Source organism: Salvelinus alpinus, chromosome 1, assembly GCF_045679555.1.
Source record: "Salvelinus alpinus chromosome 1, SLU_Salpinus.1, whole genome shotgun sequence".
NCBI classification, from domain to species: domain Eukaryota; kingdom Metazoa; phylum Chordata; class Actinopteri; order Salmoniformes; family Salmonidae; genus Salvelinus; species Salvelinus alpinus.
In genome coordinates this window covers 70466896-70485632 of record NC_092086.1, presented here as the reverse complement: position 1 = coordinate 70485632, position 18737 = coordinate 70466896, and the positions used below count along the sequence as shown (strand labels likewise).

At 41.0% G+C, this 18737-nt stretch overlaps 1 protein-coding gene across 28 annotated transcripts in view; it reads right to left on the bottom strand.

Annotated features, from left to right (window-relative positions):
• LOC139584449 (disks large homolog 2-like) overlaps positions 1-18737 on the bottom strand; it is a 349254-nt gene that overhangs the window by 193347 nt on the left and 137170 nt on the right. The window contains exon 1 of one of the 28 annotated variants that reach the window (XM_071416483.1): positions 15760-16060. The exons of 25 other annotated variants lie outside the window; for them this stretch is intronic. In XM_071416483.1, the coding sequence (XP_071272584.1) occupies positions 15760-15789 (30 nt within the window). In that variant the 5' untranslated portion in view covers positions 15790-16060. Of the gene's footprint in view, positions 1-15759; positions 16061-18737 lie in introns of those variants that run through there. 2 more of the 28 variants (XM_071416461.1, XM_071416502.1) reach the window with 2 other exon arrangements.

Below are 18737 nucleotides of genomic sequence, written 5' to 3'. Positions count from 1 at the left end.
CCGGCACTTTCAGTTTGTTTACAGAGCTTTTGAAGTGGTTTCATTGCTGTGATACCAGCTTGTGAGTGTGGTCAGGTTGTGACACTGTACGTTGTTGCTCTTCGATGACGTCATACGAAAGGTCAAAACGGTTTCCTATGCCTTTTTTGTATGTTATCAGTGACGTGGTTGTTAGGTCTTTTGAATATCGAGACATAATATTCGGAGAAAACGTGAAGGGATGGTGTCAACTACTGGGGCCAGTGATGACATTGCAGCCTCTCCTGTGTTACTAAAAGACTGAGGAGAACTGACAAGTATTAAACCTACTAACATGATCTCACACAATCCCATGACCAGGTAGGTTACGTCCCAAATGGCATCCTATTCTCTAAATAGTGAACTACTTTTGACCAGAGCCTCTTTGTCTCTGAAAGTGGCCACGGGAGACATCTATAAAGATGCCTAATCTCAAGGGATTTGTCCTGCTCACACATTTCTGAACAAAGCAAACAAATGTGCCAGTCCTGTATGACGTGTTCGGGCTCTTCACTCAAATGCACTACATTATGCAGAGGTTTAAGGATGTTCCATGGCTGGCTGTAGGGTTGCCTGATGAGCTGTGTGCTGCTCACGTATAGGGTAACGCTGTGTTGCCCTCAGTGCACGGAGGGTCCTTCCCCGGCGTTTGCTGCACTCAGAAAGGCTCAGCTCGTGGAAACGGGATGAGACGAGAATGTGAGGTGGCATGGCCGAGGGCTGATTCTGAGCTCTGTGCGGAATTGTTAGGAATCTCCTCGCGGTTGTGTGCACTGACCCCTTTTCCGTGGCTTTATATACCAACTCATCACTACGCTAGCCCTATTTCCCGTTCTCCAAGAAGTGAAGGGCGGGAGGGAGAGCGGAGTTAGGGAAAAAAGGGAAGCACCTGCCCTTTCCCCATACGTTTTGAGAGTTCTACTTTCATTCCATTTAATATATGTTGAATCCAATTCTTCCTGTACATAACAGCCTTCTACTGACTGTTTAATTATTCATATTTGACCCTTGCATGCCAATAAATCTCCCAATTTAATCTCCCAAGCGACAACCAATTAATTTGCCTAAAACCTGTCCCTCTATGCTGCCATTGCTCAGCAGTTGAAGCATGTTTGTTGGAATATGTGCGTGCGTGTGTCCAAAATATGTCCAGGAGCCATTTTCTTACAAACAGCATTACAGTGAAATGGGAAATTTCAAAGATACTCTACATGCGTCAATTTGGGGATTATTTAAGCTTGTAGAGACAAGGAATTTAGCTCTATAGTGAGAATGACTCTGGTCTCTCTCTCCCTCCCCCATCTCTGGTGCAGAGGGAGCATGGATCACTGACGCTGAGATTCGCTGTACCTTGTTAAGAGCAAATGCTCTTAGTCATGCCTCTGTGACAGGCAGCAAAAATAATAATTCAGTGACTGACATACTAGGCATCCTGCAGTCTTCCACTATAGCAAATCATACGCTTCAATTTGTCAGGATTTGTTCTGAATAAAAAAAAGAAACATGAGAAATTTGAAAGAAGTGGTGTAAAACCGTCACCGAAACATGCTGATATTGGACTCCCTCAACAAATGTGGATCCCTATGCATTCTACTTTACTACATTACAAGAAGCAATGGGAAGCTAAAGCGATTCCTTGTTGCTTGACGTAAGGCTGAAATACTGTTCTAGGTACAAACACATTACATCTTGAGCAAGTCCTCCCATCTAGGCACAAAGCCAGTCCCCATTACACTGCAAAGGCAGTAGTGGATAGTGGAATGAGGAGGGGGGAAAAGTTCAGACTTCTTTCTGCAGGCATGATTCACTTTCTATAGAATCTGAATCAGCTGACAGAGCGGCCAAAGCTCTCGGGCTTGAACTGACGTGTTCTGAGCCCAGTTTTTCGGGAAAGAGGAAAGCGAACAGGAAAAAGCAAAGGTTAAGCAGAGAGTAGAGCAACACATAAGAGATGAACCTGCATCACCGTGTCTCGGAAAGGAGTAGCCATGACCTTTCCACTAAGATTAACAAGGAGCGACAGTAAGAGGATGCACAAACGGTGTTAAGCACTATGCACTAGCTATGCATATGCTGAAGATCTGGCTTCATTAGGTCCCGGGTAACATTAATACAGACTATTGTTTTTGATGCTGGGCTAAAACTCAAAAATACCTCTAATGCTAAGGTTTCTTGGCTTTCGCATCCGACGAACTGTCCAACATCCCATACAAATATTTACGTGAGCGGTATACATCATTTAAACAAAACACTCCGTTTCGGAAAATTTCATCTAGTTATCCCAAACATAGAAAACAACACTATAACACAACCAGAGCCCCACGCATCAACATCAACTCTACTTTAACGACAAAACAAGGCACTCAACAGCCGTCAGCTGCTTACCTTGCATCCGAACATCAACGACAAGGTGTTGTTGGTGCATGCAACTTTGCAATGACAGAGCATGGGCTTGCAGTCAGGGCTTTTGACAATGGGCGACATTCCTTCAGAGGTGCGACGCGGCCAGTGTAGCTCCAGCTCCAAGGCAGTGGAGATAAGAGATGAGGAGAGGAGAGGAGAGGAGGAAAGTGCACGCGCAGCTTGAGAGAGCAGCTTTACTCCTGGCTAAGCGGGAGTCTATACCCTGCACGCTCTCTCCCTCTCCCCCCCGCTCTCTCTCACTTTCCCTCACACATTGTCTCTCCCGCTCACCCTCATATATATATATATACAGTTCTCTCTCTCTCTCCCTGCCTCTCCCTCTCACAAAGCCATGGCATGCCCATCACTTCCCTCATTCAGCCTCATATACAATATACTCTCTCTCTCTCTGTCCCAGCCAGAGCCATGGCGTGCCCATCACTTATTTCTCGCTCACCTTCCTATACAGTATACACTCTCCTCTAGATCTCTCACACACACAGAGCCATGGCGTGCCCATTGCTTCTCTATCACAGTCTTTTATATTATCCCTTTCCTCGCCACTCTCGCTCTGTGTAAAGCTGCCACTCCTTCTTTCTCTCTTATCCACACCCGCACCCTTGCGCCACAATCTGTTTTGAAAACTCCTACACTTTTGGAATAAACTTGGTTTCCTATCAGCTTTCCTGTCAATCATTGTTTGATTGTTTTTTTTAGCAGGGCTAGTTGGGTAACTAGCGCAATTGTACAATATACTAATATGAATTGCATCCCATTTGCTATAAGCTGCTGTGCCAGCTTATGACAAGCGATGCTATTAAGCATTACAACACTTTCTTTAGACATTGGTTTAGCTATGATGTGTGTGAGACTCAATGTGAACTAGCAAAATGACATACAGTTCACATCACTCTTCTGATAGTGGTGGAAAGGTACTGTGTCAGGCCACCGCAGGTAAACAGTAACCAAGTTAACTATGGTCTGAATCGGAGTAGGAGCTGATGAAAATAAGATTTTAAAAAATAAAAATGAAATAGTAAAAAAAGAATACAAACATTTTGGGTTAATGGGTTTGTATATTGATGACAGGTACGCAAACTGTGCATTTTCTGTGCTCTGGAAAGATTCGATTTTGACACAAATCAGGTGCTACTTAAATGGATCTTGATGCCATTCTCAAAACAAAGACGACAATAACAAACACTTTTTAATTTTTGATCACCCTAGGCAGTTTCAAGGACACCCACATCAATCTCACAATCATGAAAACAGTTTTGTGTTTCGTCAGGAGACGTTAGTGCTATGATTTATCCTGCCATCTCTCATCACTACGGTATTTAAACGTGTGACAGTAATGGGGGAGCTGAACACAACCCATGCCCTGCCTGGCGGGATGCCCATGTGAGCGTGGAGGGCCAGGATTAGGGGAATTTAAGAGAGTGCTGGATCTTCTGAGGTCAAGGTGAGAATTGCGAGTTGACACTCCAGGAAAATCCCTTTGGAAATAAACAAGGAACCTCCTGCTTCCTAACCCAGACCACATATGATGTCAAATGGAGGTTTATAATAATAATAATAATAAACTGTATACGCCACTTAGCAGACGGTGCGACAGTCATGCATGCATACATACATTTCCATTTGGGTGGCCCCAGCAGGAATCGAAACCACTATCCTGATATTGCAAGTGCCATGCTACCCACTAAAGCCTGTCCCATTCTTTCCAGTTGAAGCATTTTGCGCATATATTATCACAACATTGTGTGATGTTTTTGTTCGTTTTGGCGTTCGGCAAAGGCTTTTTCCAGCTGTTCGTGGACACCTTTTTTCTTGAGGCAAGTTGAAGTTCGGTAGCCGAAGTCTACGCGCCTTCGTCAGTGATTTGTCAACAGTAGGGGTGGGAACTATGGACGGGATTCTTCAATTGAAGTGCTTGCTGTCATTCAACGAGAGAGACGAGAGAGCACAGCAGCAGCTAGGCCCTACTGGCTGCAGCGCACTACTAGTTTTCATGCACAGTTTTTCACTTGAGAACTACAGCACCAAACATCTTAGCTGATGTAAAATTGCGCGACTAAGACCTCCTTGGCAAAAACTTCTAAATTAATTTCAAATTTCTTGATTTATCTCATTTTAATTATGACTATTTTGATCAAGTTTTATGGTTATGTTGTTGCTACGTTGGCTCAAGAGGGACAAACAGTAATATTGCCGCTTATATTTAGCAAAGATATACACAGGATCCAACCTAAAGGAGTGTGTGTGTGGTCCTTAAAACCTTTTCCCTCTCAAGCTCTAAACATGTAAACATGTGGCCCTCACTTCTGTGAGTGTTACCAACAATGACCCATAGGGGGTGCAACAAGACTGAGTTTTTGTTTGTGCTGGGGCACAAGGTTGGTGCTGGATAAAAGTGTGGGCCAAGCAACTCATCAGACCTGATACTTACGTAATTACAGCATCCCTGAATAACCAGTCTGCCATTATAATTAGGTTTGAGGTTTATTTATTTATTTGCACCAAAGAAAATAAGTGAAACACAAAACAGTACAGATAAATAAAATCTGTTAAAGCATATTCATTATAATTGTACATGATATACTCAGTATACAAACATTGTGCTTAAAATACATGGGTAATAGTGTGGTAATATAAAACAAAACCACTTAATTGAATGCTTTCTGGCAGGTAACTTTACCCTGTTGAGTGCTTCCTACTGAAATAACTGGTAAACTAGTGAATATGTAATGAGAAACTACTGATAAAAACTTGGCATAAAAGATTCCAAGTGGGGCTGAGACAGACTATTCATTCACTCAGCGAAATCTAGACTTTCCACTCACAGCCTTTTGATACCGTATACAGGTTGAAAATGGCAGATTTTGTCATTGATAAGCCCCTAAATTGAAACGCAGTGGCTGTACAATAACATGTAATGCAATGGTTACTCAGGTTGTCCGCTTCAATGCGTTGCTTATGACTGACAGACATGATAAACTTGAGCACCGAGGCCCCCATTCCTCCCGCAAATTGAGCTACTTTTGCACATTTGTTGTTGTCTGATTGACTGAAAGGCTGTAAATCGAAAGGGTCGATGTGTTCTGAAAGATGAGACGTTGAAGGTTATAATAAAATAGCGCTTTGATGTCATATAAGCAAACCACAAAACACATGAGTCCAAATGTGCACTTCCCATTTCCATACTTGACAACTCATGTAATTTACAGTATCAATGTTTATGATCGCTACGTTACAATGGCGACATGCGTTATACTCTGGGTTGTCCTGAACACAATGAGCCTGTCGTATTGTGAAGAACCATGCTCATAAGGTTCTAAATGGAACTGTTAAGGTGCTATAAAGAACACTTTCTGAAGGTCATACAAAGAACAATTAAACAAAGGTTCTACCGTGGCCTATTTTGTTGCCTTACAACCTGAAATTAAAATAATTTTTTGGGGGGGGTTGTATCATTTGATTTACACAACATGCCTACCACTTTGAAGATGCAACATATTTTTATTGTGAAACAAACAACTAAGACAAAAAAAAGAAAAACTTGAGCGTACATAACTATTCACACCCCCGAGGTCAAAACTTTGTAGAGCCACAATTTGCAGCAATTACAGCTGCAAGTCTCTTGGGGTATGTATGTCTCTATAAGCTTGGCACATCTAGCCACTGGGATTGTTGCCCATTCTTCAAGGCAAAACTGCTCCAGCTCCTTCAAGTTGGATGGGTTTCCCGCTGGTGTACAGCAAACTTTAACTCATACCACAGATTCTCAATTGGATTGAGGTCTGGGCTTTGACTAGGCCATTCCAAGACATTTAAATGTTTCCCCTTAAACCACTCGAGTGTTGCTTTAGCAGTATGCTTAGGGTCATTGTCCTACTGGAAGGTGAACTTCCGTCCCAGTCTCGAATCTCTGGAAGACTGAAACAGGTTTCCCTCAAGAATTTCCCTGCATTTAGCGCCATCCATCATTCCTACAATTCTGACCAGTTTCCCAGTCCCTGCCGATGAAAAACATCCCCACAGCATGATGCTGCCACCACCATGCTTCACTGTGGGGATAGTGTTCTCGGGGTGATGAGAGGTGTTGGGTTTGCGCCAGACATAGAGTTTCCTTGATGGCCAAAAAGCTCAATTTTAGTCTCATCTGACCAGAGTACCTTCTTCCATATGTTTGGGGAGTCTCCCACATGCCTTTTGGCGAACACCAAACGTGTTTGCTTATATTTTTCTGGCAACTCTTCCGTAAAGCACAGCTCTGTGGAGTGTACGGCTTAAAGTGATCCTATGGACAGATACTCTAATCTCCGCTGTGGACCTTTGCAGCTCCTTCAGGGTTATCTTTGGTCTCTTTGTTTCCTCTCTGATTAATGCCCTCCTTGCCTGGTCCGTGAGATTTGGTGGGCGGCCCTCTCGTGGCAGGTTTGTGGTGCCATATTCTTTCCAGTTTTTAAAAATGGATTTAATGGAGCTCCGGGGATGTTCAAAGTTTCTGATATTTTTTCTCCACAACTTTGTCCCTGACCTGTTTGGAGACCTTTTTGGTCCAAATGGTGCCACTTGCCTGGTGGTGCCCCTTGCTTAGTGGTGTTGCAGACTCTGGGGCCTGTCATGTGACAGATCATGTGACACTTAGATTGCACACAGGTGAACTTTATTTAGCTAATTATGTGACTTCTGAAGGTAATTGGTTGCACCAGATCTTATTTAGGGGCTTCAAAGTAAAGGGGTGAATACAGATGCACGCACCACTTTTTCATATATTTTTGGGGAGAATCTTTTGAAATAAGTTATTTTTTTCCTTTCACTTCACCAATTTGGACTATTTTGTGTATGTCCATTACATGAAGTCCAAATAAAAATCAATTTAAATTACAGGTTGAAATGCAACAAAATAGGAAAAACGCCAAGGGGGATGAATACTTTTGCAAGGCACTGTAGCACCAAAAAGGGTTCCGCTATGGTTTCTACAAATTATGTTTCTACAAATTACCAACAGATTTTTTGCTTATTCTGGTTAGTGATATATTGTTTAAATGTAATAGGTGCTGTTATTGTGTAAATGCAGAAGTAGAATCAGGTATGCTAGATCTGGAACAGTTGGCAGTCCCTGAGAAGAGAATTGAGAACCACTGATTAAGTCAACAGTTCTCAATTGACACAAGGACTTACATGAGTCTTTCTCAAGACACCGTTACTGGCTATGTAGTCATAATTAACATGTAATTACATACACAACAAACTAGATCAACTGGAATGACACTCACTCATGGTTGCACAAAAAGAGCTGTGTGCAAACCACACCCCAAACTATTTTAATTATCACTAAAAGATTAAAGAACCCTTTTCTGAACTGCAAAGACCCATTGAAGGGCTCAAAGGGTCATTATGGATCCAAATAAAACCATCTCGCTTACCAAAGAACCCTTGAGGAACCCTCTCTTCGAAGTGTGTAGGGTCCTAGGTTAACCTTTTCCAAGGAAGACTTGCTGTCAAGGTGAAATTCCTGGCTGGCATTATTACATTATTAATAATAATTTTGTTTTTTGGTAGATAACTCAGAATAGTTTCCTATTTATTCGAACCTACACCTTTGCTAATTCTAATTCTTCCATTCTACACTATGTTTCACTGTGTCCACACTTTTCTCTACACATACAGTGAGGGAAAAAACTATTTGATCCCCTGCTGATTTTTCACGTTTGCCCACTGACAAAGAAATAATCAGTCTATAATTGTAATGTGACAGGGGCAATTGTAACAGTAACAGGGGTGAAATGCAACCCCTAAAAAAGAACCCAAATAAATTTACTTCAAAAACATTAATGTTAATGAATTATCATAGACACGTAATGATTTTGCATATGCAAGTCTTGCTATGCACGCAACCAATATTTACAGTAACACCCATTTGTCCATGGCCATTTGGTTCCTCTCAAAACTGTTTACAACTTATTTGGTACTTTTAATAGGACCCCAAGGCTATTTAAAATGAGTATTTGTATAATTCATAAGATCTTAAAGTTAAAATCAGTTGTTTTCATCATTTGGCTGCTTGGCTCAGGGTCATTTTAACACTGCGTTACAATTGCCTCCAACCCAGCAGCCATGACAAAACCTCACGTGCCAAGCAAGAGACAACAATAGTGACACATGTCAATCATGTCAGTGTTTAGCCAATATATAATGATAAAAAGTATGCTAGTTTGAATTATTGAGCATTAATGCTCAGGACAATATAAGAAAAATGCAGCAGGTGGAAAAAAAACGATTTTAACCCCTAAAAAACAAACATTTGCTAATATTTTGCTGAAACTTTTCAAGCAAGGAGAGAACCTAAATGGGCATCTACTGTGTGAGCTTCATCACTCTAGCTTGTTTCTGTTCGGGGAATTTCAAGCTGTTACAATTGCCCCCTGTAACAATTGCTCCCAGTCTGCCCTACCTGCAACAAAAAAGCCGTCATTCATAATTTAGCATAACTTTCACAAGAACATGACAGGAGAGTACTTTCTCCTGCTGTCTTCGGTCTTAGCAGGTGCAGATGCAGTGCAGCATATCAAAAAGAGAGAGCCAGGCAGCTCAGCTTTTTTTTTTACCTTCTCTGATTTTCTTTCAGCACCTGCCAAGCTACAGTAACCAGTGATGTAAAGCAGACTGCTTTATCCTTAAGTCATGCGTGCATACATTTTTCCTATGGGTGGCCTCAGCGGAAAACAATCCCACTATCCTGGCGTTGCAAGCAGAACAGACGTAAAAGAGTTTTCAAACCCACACTAACATAAATGTAAAATCAAAGAACATATAAAAGTTCTAAAAAACGAACCGGATGTTCCAAAAGCATCTGTGTCCGAGCTAAGGCGGTAGCCTTACAGAATTCCTAAGAACCTGCCGGCAGGCCCCACAGGAGCCATCCGTTCCTCGCTGCAGGACATAAAGACGACGGCAAAGTGGAAATTAATTTAGAGTTTGATTGCATTTACAGCAGAATTAATTACAGCAGAATAGAGGTGATTAAGCTTGTAGCTGAGTGGCAGCACTGAGGTCCCACATCAAAGACGAACACGAAAAGTACTCGTTACATTTGGAATGATTAGCAGGACAGAAAATGGTCCAATTCTCACACTTATCAAGAGAACATCCCTGGTCATCCCTACTGCCTCTGATCTGGCGGACTCACTAAACACAAATGCTTTGTTTGTAAATGATATCTGAGTGTTGGATTGTGACCCTGGCTATCCGTAAATAAAACAAAAACGTTAAAAAGTTACTTTTACTTTTGATGCTTAAGTATATTTAAAACCAAATACTTTTAGACTTTTACTCAAGTAGTATTTTACTGGGTGACTTTCATTTTCTATTAAGGTATCTTTACTTTTAGTATGAGAATTGAGTACTTTTCCCCCCCATTGGTAAAAATGGTCTTAAAAAATGAAACTAGTAGATGCTACACATAACACGCGTACAGAAGAAACAACCACTGGACATTTGATTGAGGGGAATGATGTATTTGTAACTGTTATACATTATTCCGATAATAGAACTAAAAACAAAAAGGAACTAAAAACACAACCATGACAAACTGTGGCATCGTAATTCACAACAAGAAAATATTGTTCTGTTTTGTTATACAAAACAGCAGTAATGCTATATAATGCTGGTGATATAATAAGCAATCCCAGTGCTTTCTGGGTAAAGCCATGCCTACTAGGTAACCAAGACAACCTACAGTAATTGTAAGTCAATGAACCATAGAAAGAAGGGCAAATATTTGGGTCCAAAAATGGTTTGTCAATATTACTCTTCACACCAGCCCTAACTATTCCAAATAGAACCACACTTTTCACATAAATGAATGATGCAACAGTAAGTAGTATCCCTAACTCAATGATTCTCAACCACTTATGAATTCCATTCATGTTCCAATGAGGGTCTTGACTTGTTCACATGCATAATACAATCTTTGTTGTATTGTGTTTTTAAAGCTGGGAATTTAGAATACAGAAGTCATATGTTTTGAATATCTTCAAGATATTTGCAATACAATGTAATCAATTAGCTTGAGCAAAACGTCACATTCTACCCAAGTATGTTTTCTAACCGACTAACAGAATATGAAATGCACACAATCCCTTGCCCCTCAGGCATAGTCCATATTGTATTCATGGCGTCACACATGCACACTAATTATATTGTAAAAACAAACACCATATTGTTGTGTTACCCATAATAGGGTACACATGCAGGATTACTGCAACAACAATTATTTCAGGCATATTATGTGCATAACAAATGAAGGCATTGACTTCCACACATTTCACTGTACATGAACTCGAGTTCTTGGCCTGCTCTGTGTCTTGTATGTGAGTTATGTGTGCAGACGAGGCTTAACCAAAGATGAGATGAGTGCAGTGGGAAGGTAGGCCCCTAAACGGCAGGTAATCCAAGAAAGAAAACAAGTAAGCGGCCAAAACAATACATCAGCTCAGCCTATAGTTAACATCAGGATGCACAACTTGTTGTTTCTTCTGTTAATAATTGTAGGCTGATCTGCTCCTATATGTATTGTTTTGTATACATTTTCTGTAAATTGTTCAAAAGTTTATTGCATCACCTACTTGTTTTCATTCTTGTAGAAAAGGCTTCACAGAGCTCTCATGGCAGGAAGTGACAAAGCCAGTGAGGTTTGCTGTGATCTCTGGTCACTGCTGTGATTACTTGTCCTCTACTGATGTTGTCTTTGTGATTTACCATCTCTTAAATCATACGCTCAGCAGTGTCAGAGGCCATTCAGCTCTCAAAAGAACGAAAGTGCTCAGTGTACATTTTCCTCTTAAGAGAAATTCTCTTTCACCAGCAACATCTACATCAATGCATGTTCCTGCTGAGATATCAATAAATTAATTAGAACGACTAGCCATCCTAGATGGACTGTTATTGAGGTTAAATCTAAGACTTGGTTGTGGTCACAGTGTGTATAGAAAAGCCTGATATGCGTAGTCATTCACACCATCTCGTCACATTTTCCATGAATACAACCCAGTAAGCATAATTACGTTGAAAATACATCTTTTAGACATCTTTTCCAGACGTTGAACTCATGTGCATTTTAGGTGCTGAATGAAAGGTTAGAAGACGTCTTTCCCTTATATCGAAAAAAAAGTATTTTTGGGATGTCGAAAATACATATTTCGGACATTAAAAAAAGTATTATATGGACGTTGAAAATACGTAACTTACACATGTTGAAAATATGTATTTTTCAAAAGACGTCGCCATCAGTAAATTCTTAGTGGGAATTGGAGGGCTATACTCTTTCACAACAGTACTTCCCTCAAATTTAAAGGCATGATCAGGGGGATTCTAGGCTAGTAGAATGAGATTCCACCATTGCTTAGGCTACCAGTCATGATGTTTCACGATCATGGACGCCATCCCATTTTTGACACCAATGTTGCAAACAACATACCCGGGTCATGGCGTGAAAGGAAAACCCATTACTGGACCAATAATATATGTTTATATTTGGGCCAAATCAAGGCCAGTCTGGACCAAATCTGAACCAATTATAAAATGTACTTTTGGGGTCAAATCAAGGCCAATCCGGACCAAAGCTGAACCAAATATAGACGTCTATGATTGGTTCAGATTTGGTCCGGACGTTGAAATCAAGGCTGGTCCGGACCGCACCAAAAAAAAGATCTATAAAAGACAGAGAGCACCAAAAAAAAGACATCCAAAAGACGTCGCCGGACGGTAAACGCTTAGTGGGAACATAGCAGTATCACATCAAGGCATGCTTGACAAAGATGAACGCAATGCTTCCCCTCCAAATAACTTCCTGTCTGTTGACAATTCAGGAAAGGGAGCTTAGTTAGCTTGCACTTACAAAGCATTCAACCTCTTACATGTCACGGCTTCCTCACGACCCAACCGGGGGTTGCCAAACTACGTTAGCGGTGAAGGAGGACTTTGCCGTTGTAATCTAGTAAGGGCGTTGAATGTCATCACTAACTAAACAGAAGTCAAGAAAAACAACGTTTAAATCTGCCTAGACTGACACAGTTGCCTATTCACATTATGGAGGAGCCAGTAGTGGTAGAGTCATTTGAATTATGTTGTTTTTGTCAGTACCCAGGAAGTCACCCTGTGTATGATGATGTCATATTGCTGAGTTTACCTTTAAATGGATTGTTCAATCAAAAACTATATTTTAGTATTTTGTTCATTAGTCCACAGGTAATTTATAAAAAACTGTCCGTGTCAGCAATCAAGTTTTCTAGATAGAGCACAACGTGTGATGATGATGCATTTTGAGGGATGGTTGAGTGAACTCCTGCACCCTCCTATCGCATAGATTCTGAATTGCATTCGGGTAGCTTCTGGGCTCATGAGGATAGCGGTTGAGGCTAGAGAGAGAGCAGGGTGGGTCAGTCACTGGGTGAGTGCCAGGCCTCCCATCTGTTAACGGCCCATGTTTACTTATCTCCCTTAGCCCATGAAAAAGGAACTACCTCTCCACCTCCCACCCCTCTCTCCCTGCCTCCATCCCGTTACCCCGCACCAGGCCCAAACATGAGAGGGCTTCCCCAAACAATGGCTGCATTCTGGACGAGAGAAAGGGAGCGATACAGGGGGAGGAGAAAGAAGGAGCAAAACAGAGAGACATGAATAAGCTGAGGCCACTTGGATGGGCTCGAAGAAGAGGGAGCAGGGCCGAAAAAGAGTCAACACTTTCTCTCTCAAGCCACCTTCTTTCTCCGGGAATGTGTCTCTTTCTCTCAGTTTATGTCCCAAATATGATGTCACGGTTTTACTGTTAATAAAGAAACAGTTCTATAAACTTCCACTGTCCTCCAAGAGTTGTTGAAATGCCTCTTCACCAAATATAATTTCCCCTCTCTTTTTCTCACTCTTCAAAACACAAAGCAAACTTATTTAATCTTGCCACACACCACTTTATTGCAAGACTCTATCGCTCTCTCAAACATGCAAGTCACTATGGCTGGAAGGACTGTATAGAGCAGTGGTCCATCTCTTTTTTTTTTCATTTTGTATTTATTTAACTAGGGAAGTCAGATAACTTTTTAGGGATAGAGGGCAGCATTTTCACTTTGGATGAATAGCGTGCCCAGAGTGAACTGCCTCCTACTCTGTCCCAGATGCTAATATATGCATATTATTATTACTATTGGATAGAAAACACTCTGAAGTTTCTAAAACTGTTTGAATGATGTCTGTGAGTATAACATAACTCATATGGCAGGCAAAAACCTGAGAAAAAAATCCAAACAGGAAGTGGGAATTCTGAGGCTGGTCGATTTTCAACTCATCGCCTATTGAAATCCTAGTGGGATATGGATCTGTTTGCACTTCCTACGGCTTCCACTAGATGTCAACAGTCTGTAGAACCTTGAATGAAGCTTCTACTGTGATGTTGAGCCGGATGGGAGCTGTTTGAGTCAGTGGTCTGGCAGAGAGCCAGGTCCTGGTCACGCGCATTCCACATGATATCGACTTGCGCTCCATTACTTCTATAGACACAAAGGAAATCTCCGGATGGAACGTTATTGAATATTTATGATAACAACATCCTAAAGATTGATTCTATACTTAGTTTGACAAGTTTATTCGACCTGTAATATAACTTTTTGAAGTTTTCGTCCCACGTTCCCCTGGACCTGCACGAGCGTTTGGATATGTGTACTAAACGTGCTAACAAAAGTAGCTACTTGGACATAAATAATGGACATTATCGAACAAAACAACAATTTATTGTGGAACTAGGATTCCTGGGAGTGAATTCTGATGAAGATCATAAAAGGTAAGGGAATATTTATGATGTAATTATGTATTTCTGTTGAGTCCAACATGGCGGAGAAATGTTGTTTCTATCTGAGCGCCGTCTCAGATTATTGCATGGTTTGCTTTTTCCGTAAAGTTCTTTTGAAATCTGACACAGCGGTTGCATTAAGAACAAGTGTATCTTTAATTCTATGTAAAACATGTATCTTTCATCAAAGTTTATGATGAGTATTTCTGTTATTTGATGTGGCTCTCTGCAATTTCTCCGGATATTTTGGAGGCATTTCTGAACATGGCGCCAATGTAAACTGAGATTTGTGGATATAAATATGCACATTATCGAACAAAACATACATGTATTGTGTAACATGATGTCCTATGAGTGTCATCTGATGAAGATCATCAAAGGTTAGTGATTAATTTTATCTCTATTTCTACTTTTTGTGACTCCTATCTTTGGCTGGGAAAATGGCTGTGTTTTTTGGACTTGGTGGTGATCTAACATAATCATATGTTGTGTTTTCGCTGTAAAGCATTTTTTTTTTAATCGGACACGATGGGTAGATTAACAAGATGTTTATCTTTCATTTGCTGTATTGGACTTGTTAATGTGTGACAGTTACATATTTAAAAAAAAATATTTTTGAATTTCCCGCGCTGCCTTTTCAGCGGAATGTTGTGGAGGGGTTCCGCTAGCGGAACGTGTGTCCTAGAAAGGTTAAAAACAAATTCTTATTTACAATGACAGCCTACCCTGGCCAAACTCTAACGACGCTGGGCGCCGCCCTATGGGACTCCCAATCACGCCCGTTTGTGATACAGCCTGGAATCGAACCACGGTGTGTAATGACGCCTCTAGCACTGAGATGCAGTGCCTTAGACCACCGTGCCACTCGGGAGCTGTATCGTTCCATTTAGCCAAACGTCAAATTTCAAAGTGAAGGGTTAAGTTTAGCACACATTCCGGATAGTATGGGTTAAGGTTTGGGATAAGGTTAAAACCAGTGTCCACGACTGGGAACAAACACTCAACGTTCTGATCCATTCATACTTGATGCTAATAGCACTCACTGCTGCCCCAAGTGGCCTGTTTTGAAGGCATTGCCTGACATCCTCAGGACATGGATAATTTAGATGTCAATCTTGAACAATCTCCCTGGACCTCAAGCCCCCGCTCCGACATGTCAGCCTCAAATACACATTCCCCTTCCCTTTAAACATTTTGTTGTTTGTTCGCATGTATGTGTGTGGAGGGGGAGGAAGATAGATATAGAGGGAGGGAGAGAGGAGGTAAGCCAGAGACACTTTGCTGCAGTTGTTTTCTAGAGAGTTCAGTCTGCATGTCTCCTCAGTTTTAAGCCTGCTGGTTGAGAAGGCAGCAAATACACACCCGACACACACACACTACTAAAACCATAGTAAGACAGGCTCATTATTTTATCACTTTAACACTGCCAGCTCCCTAACTTAGCACTGAAGTGTAAATACCTCCTCGTAATTTATTGAGTGTTTTCTTACCTCCAAGCTTTTTTTCTTCTTCTCCTGCATGCCCGTGTATGGAGTGCGTATGCTCGCTGTCTGAGTTTCAGGAGCACTGGAAGGATTCACTCACTCACTCTGATACTGCACGACTGGAAGGAGCTCTTCTGAAGCTACTGCTACTTCCCACTCTGGCAGCTCTTAGACTAGACTGGCTGCTGCTCATTTTGTGTCTCTGTGTGTGTGTGTGTGTGTGTGTGTGTGTGTGTGTGTGTGTGTGTGTGTGTGTGTGTGTGTGTGTGTGTGTGTGTGTGTGTGTGTGTGTGTGTGTGTGTGTGTGTGTGTGTGCGCGCTTGCGTGCCAGCAATGCTGCCGGGATGTGGGACAGCTAAGAATTGCTTCCCCATCGCTGCACCTACCACTCTGCGGCAAAGAGTCCCCCCTCCCCACACACCCAGTACAGGGAGGGAGCCTAGCCAAGAAGGAACTAAGAGGCAACAGGGGCCATGTTGTAGCCCAGGCACATTTAGCTGCTGCACCACATGCCGGTAAGGGAGCAAAAAGAGGAGCACATGCAGAGATGGGGAAATGTATTGTTTGATAACAGAAAGGAATGTGGCGCATGAGGAAGTAAGGATGACCTGCGTTGGAACACATTCCATGTTCCTCAGATTTGATGTGAAGGAGATGTACATGCATGTCGGTTGTTGTTTTTTTCCCAGAGAATCACATACTTTGAGGAGAGCTGTACAAGCATGGTCAACCAACCAATGGAGCTTCTGATTGGGTTGATCAGATTGATATCTCACCCAGGGTAGGGCTGTGGCGGTCGCAACATTTTGTCAGCTGGTGATTGTCAAGCAAATAACTGTCGGTCTCACTGGAATTGACCGTTAATTAACATAAACACATTTAGCATCTCCTGGCTTCCACACCATTTTAAAAAGTCTAATATATCCATGTAATATATCCTACACTTTCACAATAAATCCACTGTTTATTTTAGACAGGTCAAAAGCAGCATGATATGAAGAAAATGTAGTCTACCTCAGAAGAAAATAATAGCGTATTCTGAGTTGTCCTTATGTTAGGTCCTGGTGTGGCTATGCCACATGGCTGTGGGCTACACTAGTTCATTTAGCAGACAAGATTTGCTTAGAATTCCGTGGCATTATTTAATATAATTTTATAGTAGAATATAATTGTACAAAGCTGAATAAAATATAAATATTTTCTTCAAACAATTTGAGGGAGTGTGTACATGTGGCTATTCTGTGTTAATTTAGAGTTATTAATGTAACTTTAGTTGTTCTACAAACGTTGGGCTATATGTTCAGATTTTTAATACATTGTAAGGCTGCATGATGAGACTGATGATGATTTGAAAAAAGGCATGAGCTTTTTGCGCAGGCTGTACACACTCCAATAGTCTCTCATAACACAATTTGACAAGCAGTTGATAATGCCTCAAATTTCACGGTGGCATAGCCTTTGTGGCCGTAATGCACTCTAAAAAAATCCATGCCTTTTGCGGCCCGGAGTGCTGCATTGTGCCCTTTTCCCAGAGTGCTGCGCAATCCAAAGCATCTCTCACTCACACCACTCTCCGTCACGAGATCAGGTCTTTCTCACAGGCTACAAGTTAAGACAGACACATCGGGGACGCAACTGCGCGCATCCTTATCCAATTCCGAGGTGCATATTGAAGATATTGGATGAACTGTCCACATTTACATTTCGTCAGCCAACAAGATGAATAGGCCTAATGAACAGCAAAAGCACTAGCCAATGTCAATATACTATCCCCCATAGTACAAACGTTGACCTATTCTATTCTGTGCCAGAAATATATATTACAAACAGTCTGGGACATTAATATAACCACTAAAATAAAATAAAAAACGTTTTTATGCAATGTGAATGATGCAACAGATCAGAACATTTACCTTAAAATGTTGATAAACTATTAGGCTATTTCTTCACATTATAAGTACAACGATACACACATTGTAGTAGACTAGGCTATAAGTGCGAATGTCCCATTAGCGGAAAACATTATTATCAAAAGTGACCGCAAATGCAATTATGCATGTAATGCTTTTATTATAAAGGTGCATTTTTATGGTGAAAATGATCTTCCCTAAACTTGAAACTCACACCCTGCTTATATATGCCAGTAAGGCTCTACACCCCTTGTAAAGCGCATTAAATGTGCTTTGTCATTATGAGATACTGTGTGTAGATTGATGAAAAAAAAAAACTATTTTATAAATTTTACAATAAGTCTGTAACCTAACAAAATGAGGAAAAAGTCAAGGGGTCTGAATACTTTTTCTATTTTCCAATATATATATATATATATATATATATATTTTTTTTTATAATTAACCTCTCCACCACCCCCCCCTCTTCGGAGGACAAATATCTTGAAAAAATGTTTACAGCTTTTCTGCTACATATACATTTTACATATACATACATGGTACTTTTATATAAAGCAGTCACATAACAATAATACATTACTAAACATAAACTCTTAATCCCACCTCTGAGCCACTCTCAGCTCATCCCACCTATCACCATAGACCATCCTCGTTTTGTTTCTATGTGCCATATATATTTCAACTGTGCTGTGATGTTTTACATAACTTTTTTACCTTCCTAATCATATATAAACTCAGCAAAAAAAGAAAAGTCCTCTTACTGTCAACTGCATTTATTTTCAGCAAACGTAACATCTGTAAATATTTGTATGAACATAACAAGATTCAACAACTGAGAAATAAACTGAACAAGTTCCACAGACATGTGACTAACAGAAAAGGAATAATGTGTCCCTGAACAAAGGGGGGGTCAAAATCAAAAGTAACAGTCAGTATCTGGTGTGGCCACCAGCTGCATTAAGTACTGCAGTGCATCTCCTCCTCATGGACTGCACCAGATTTGCTAGTTCTTCCTGTGAGATGTTACCCACACTTCCACCAAGGCACCTGCAAGTTCCCAGACATTTCTGGGGG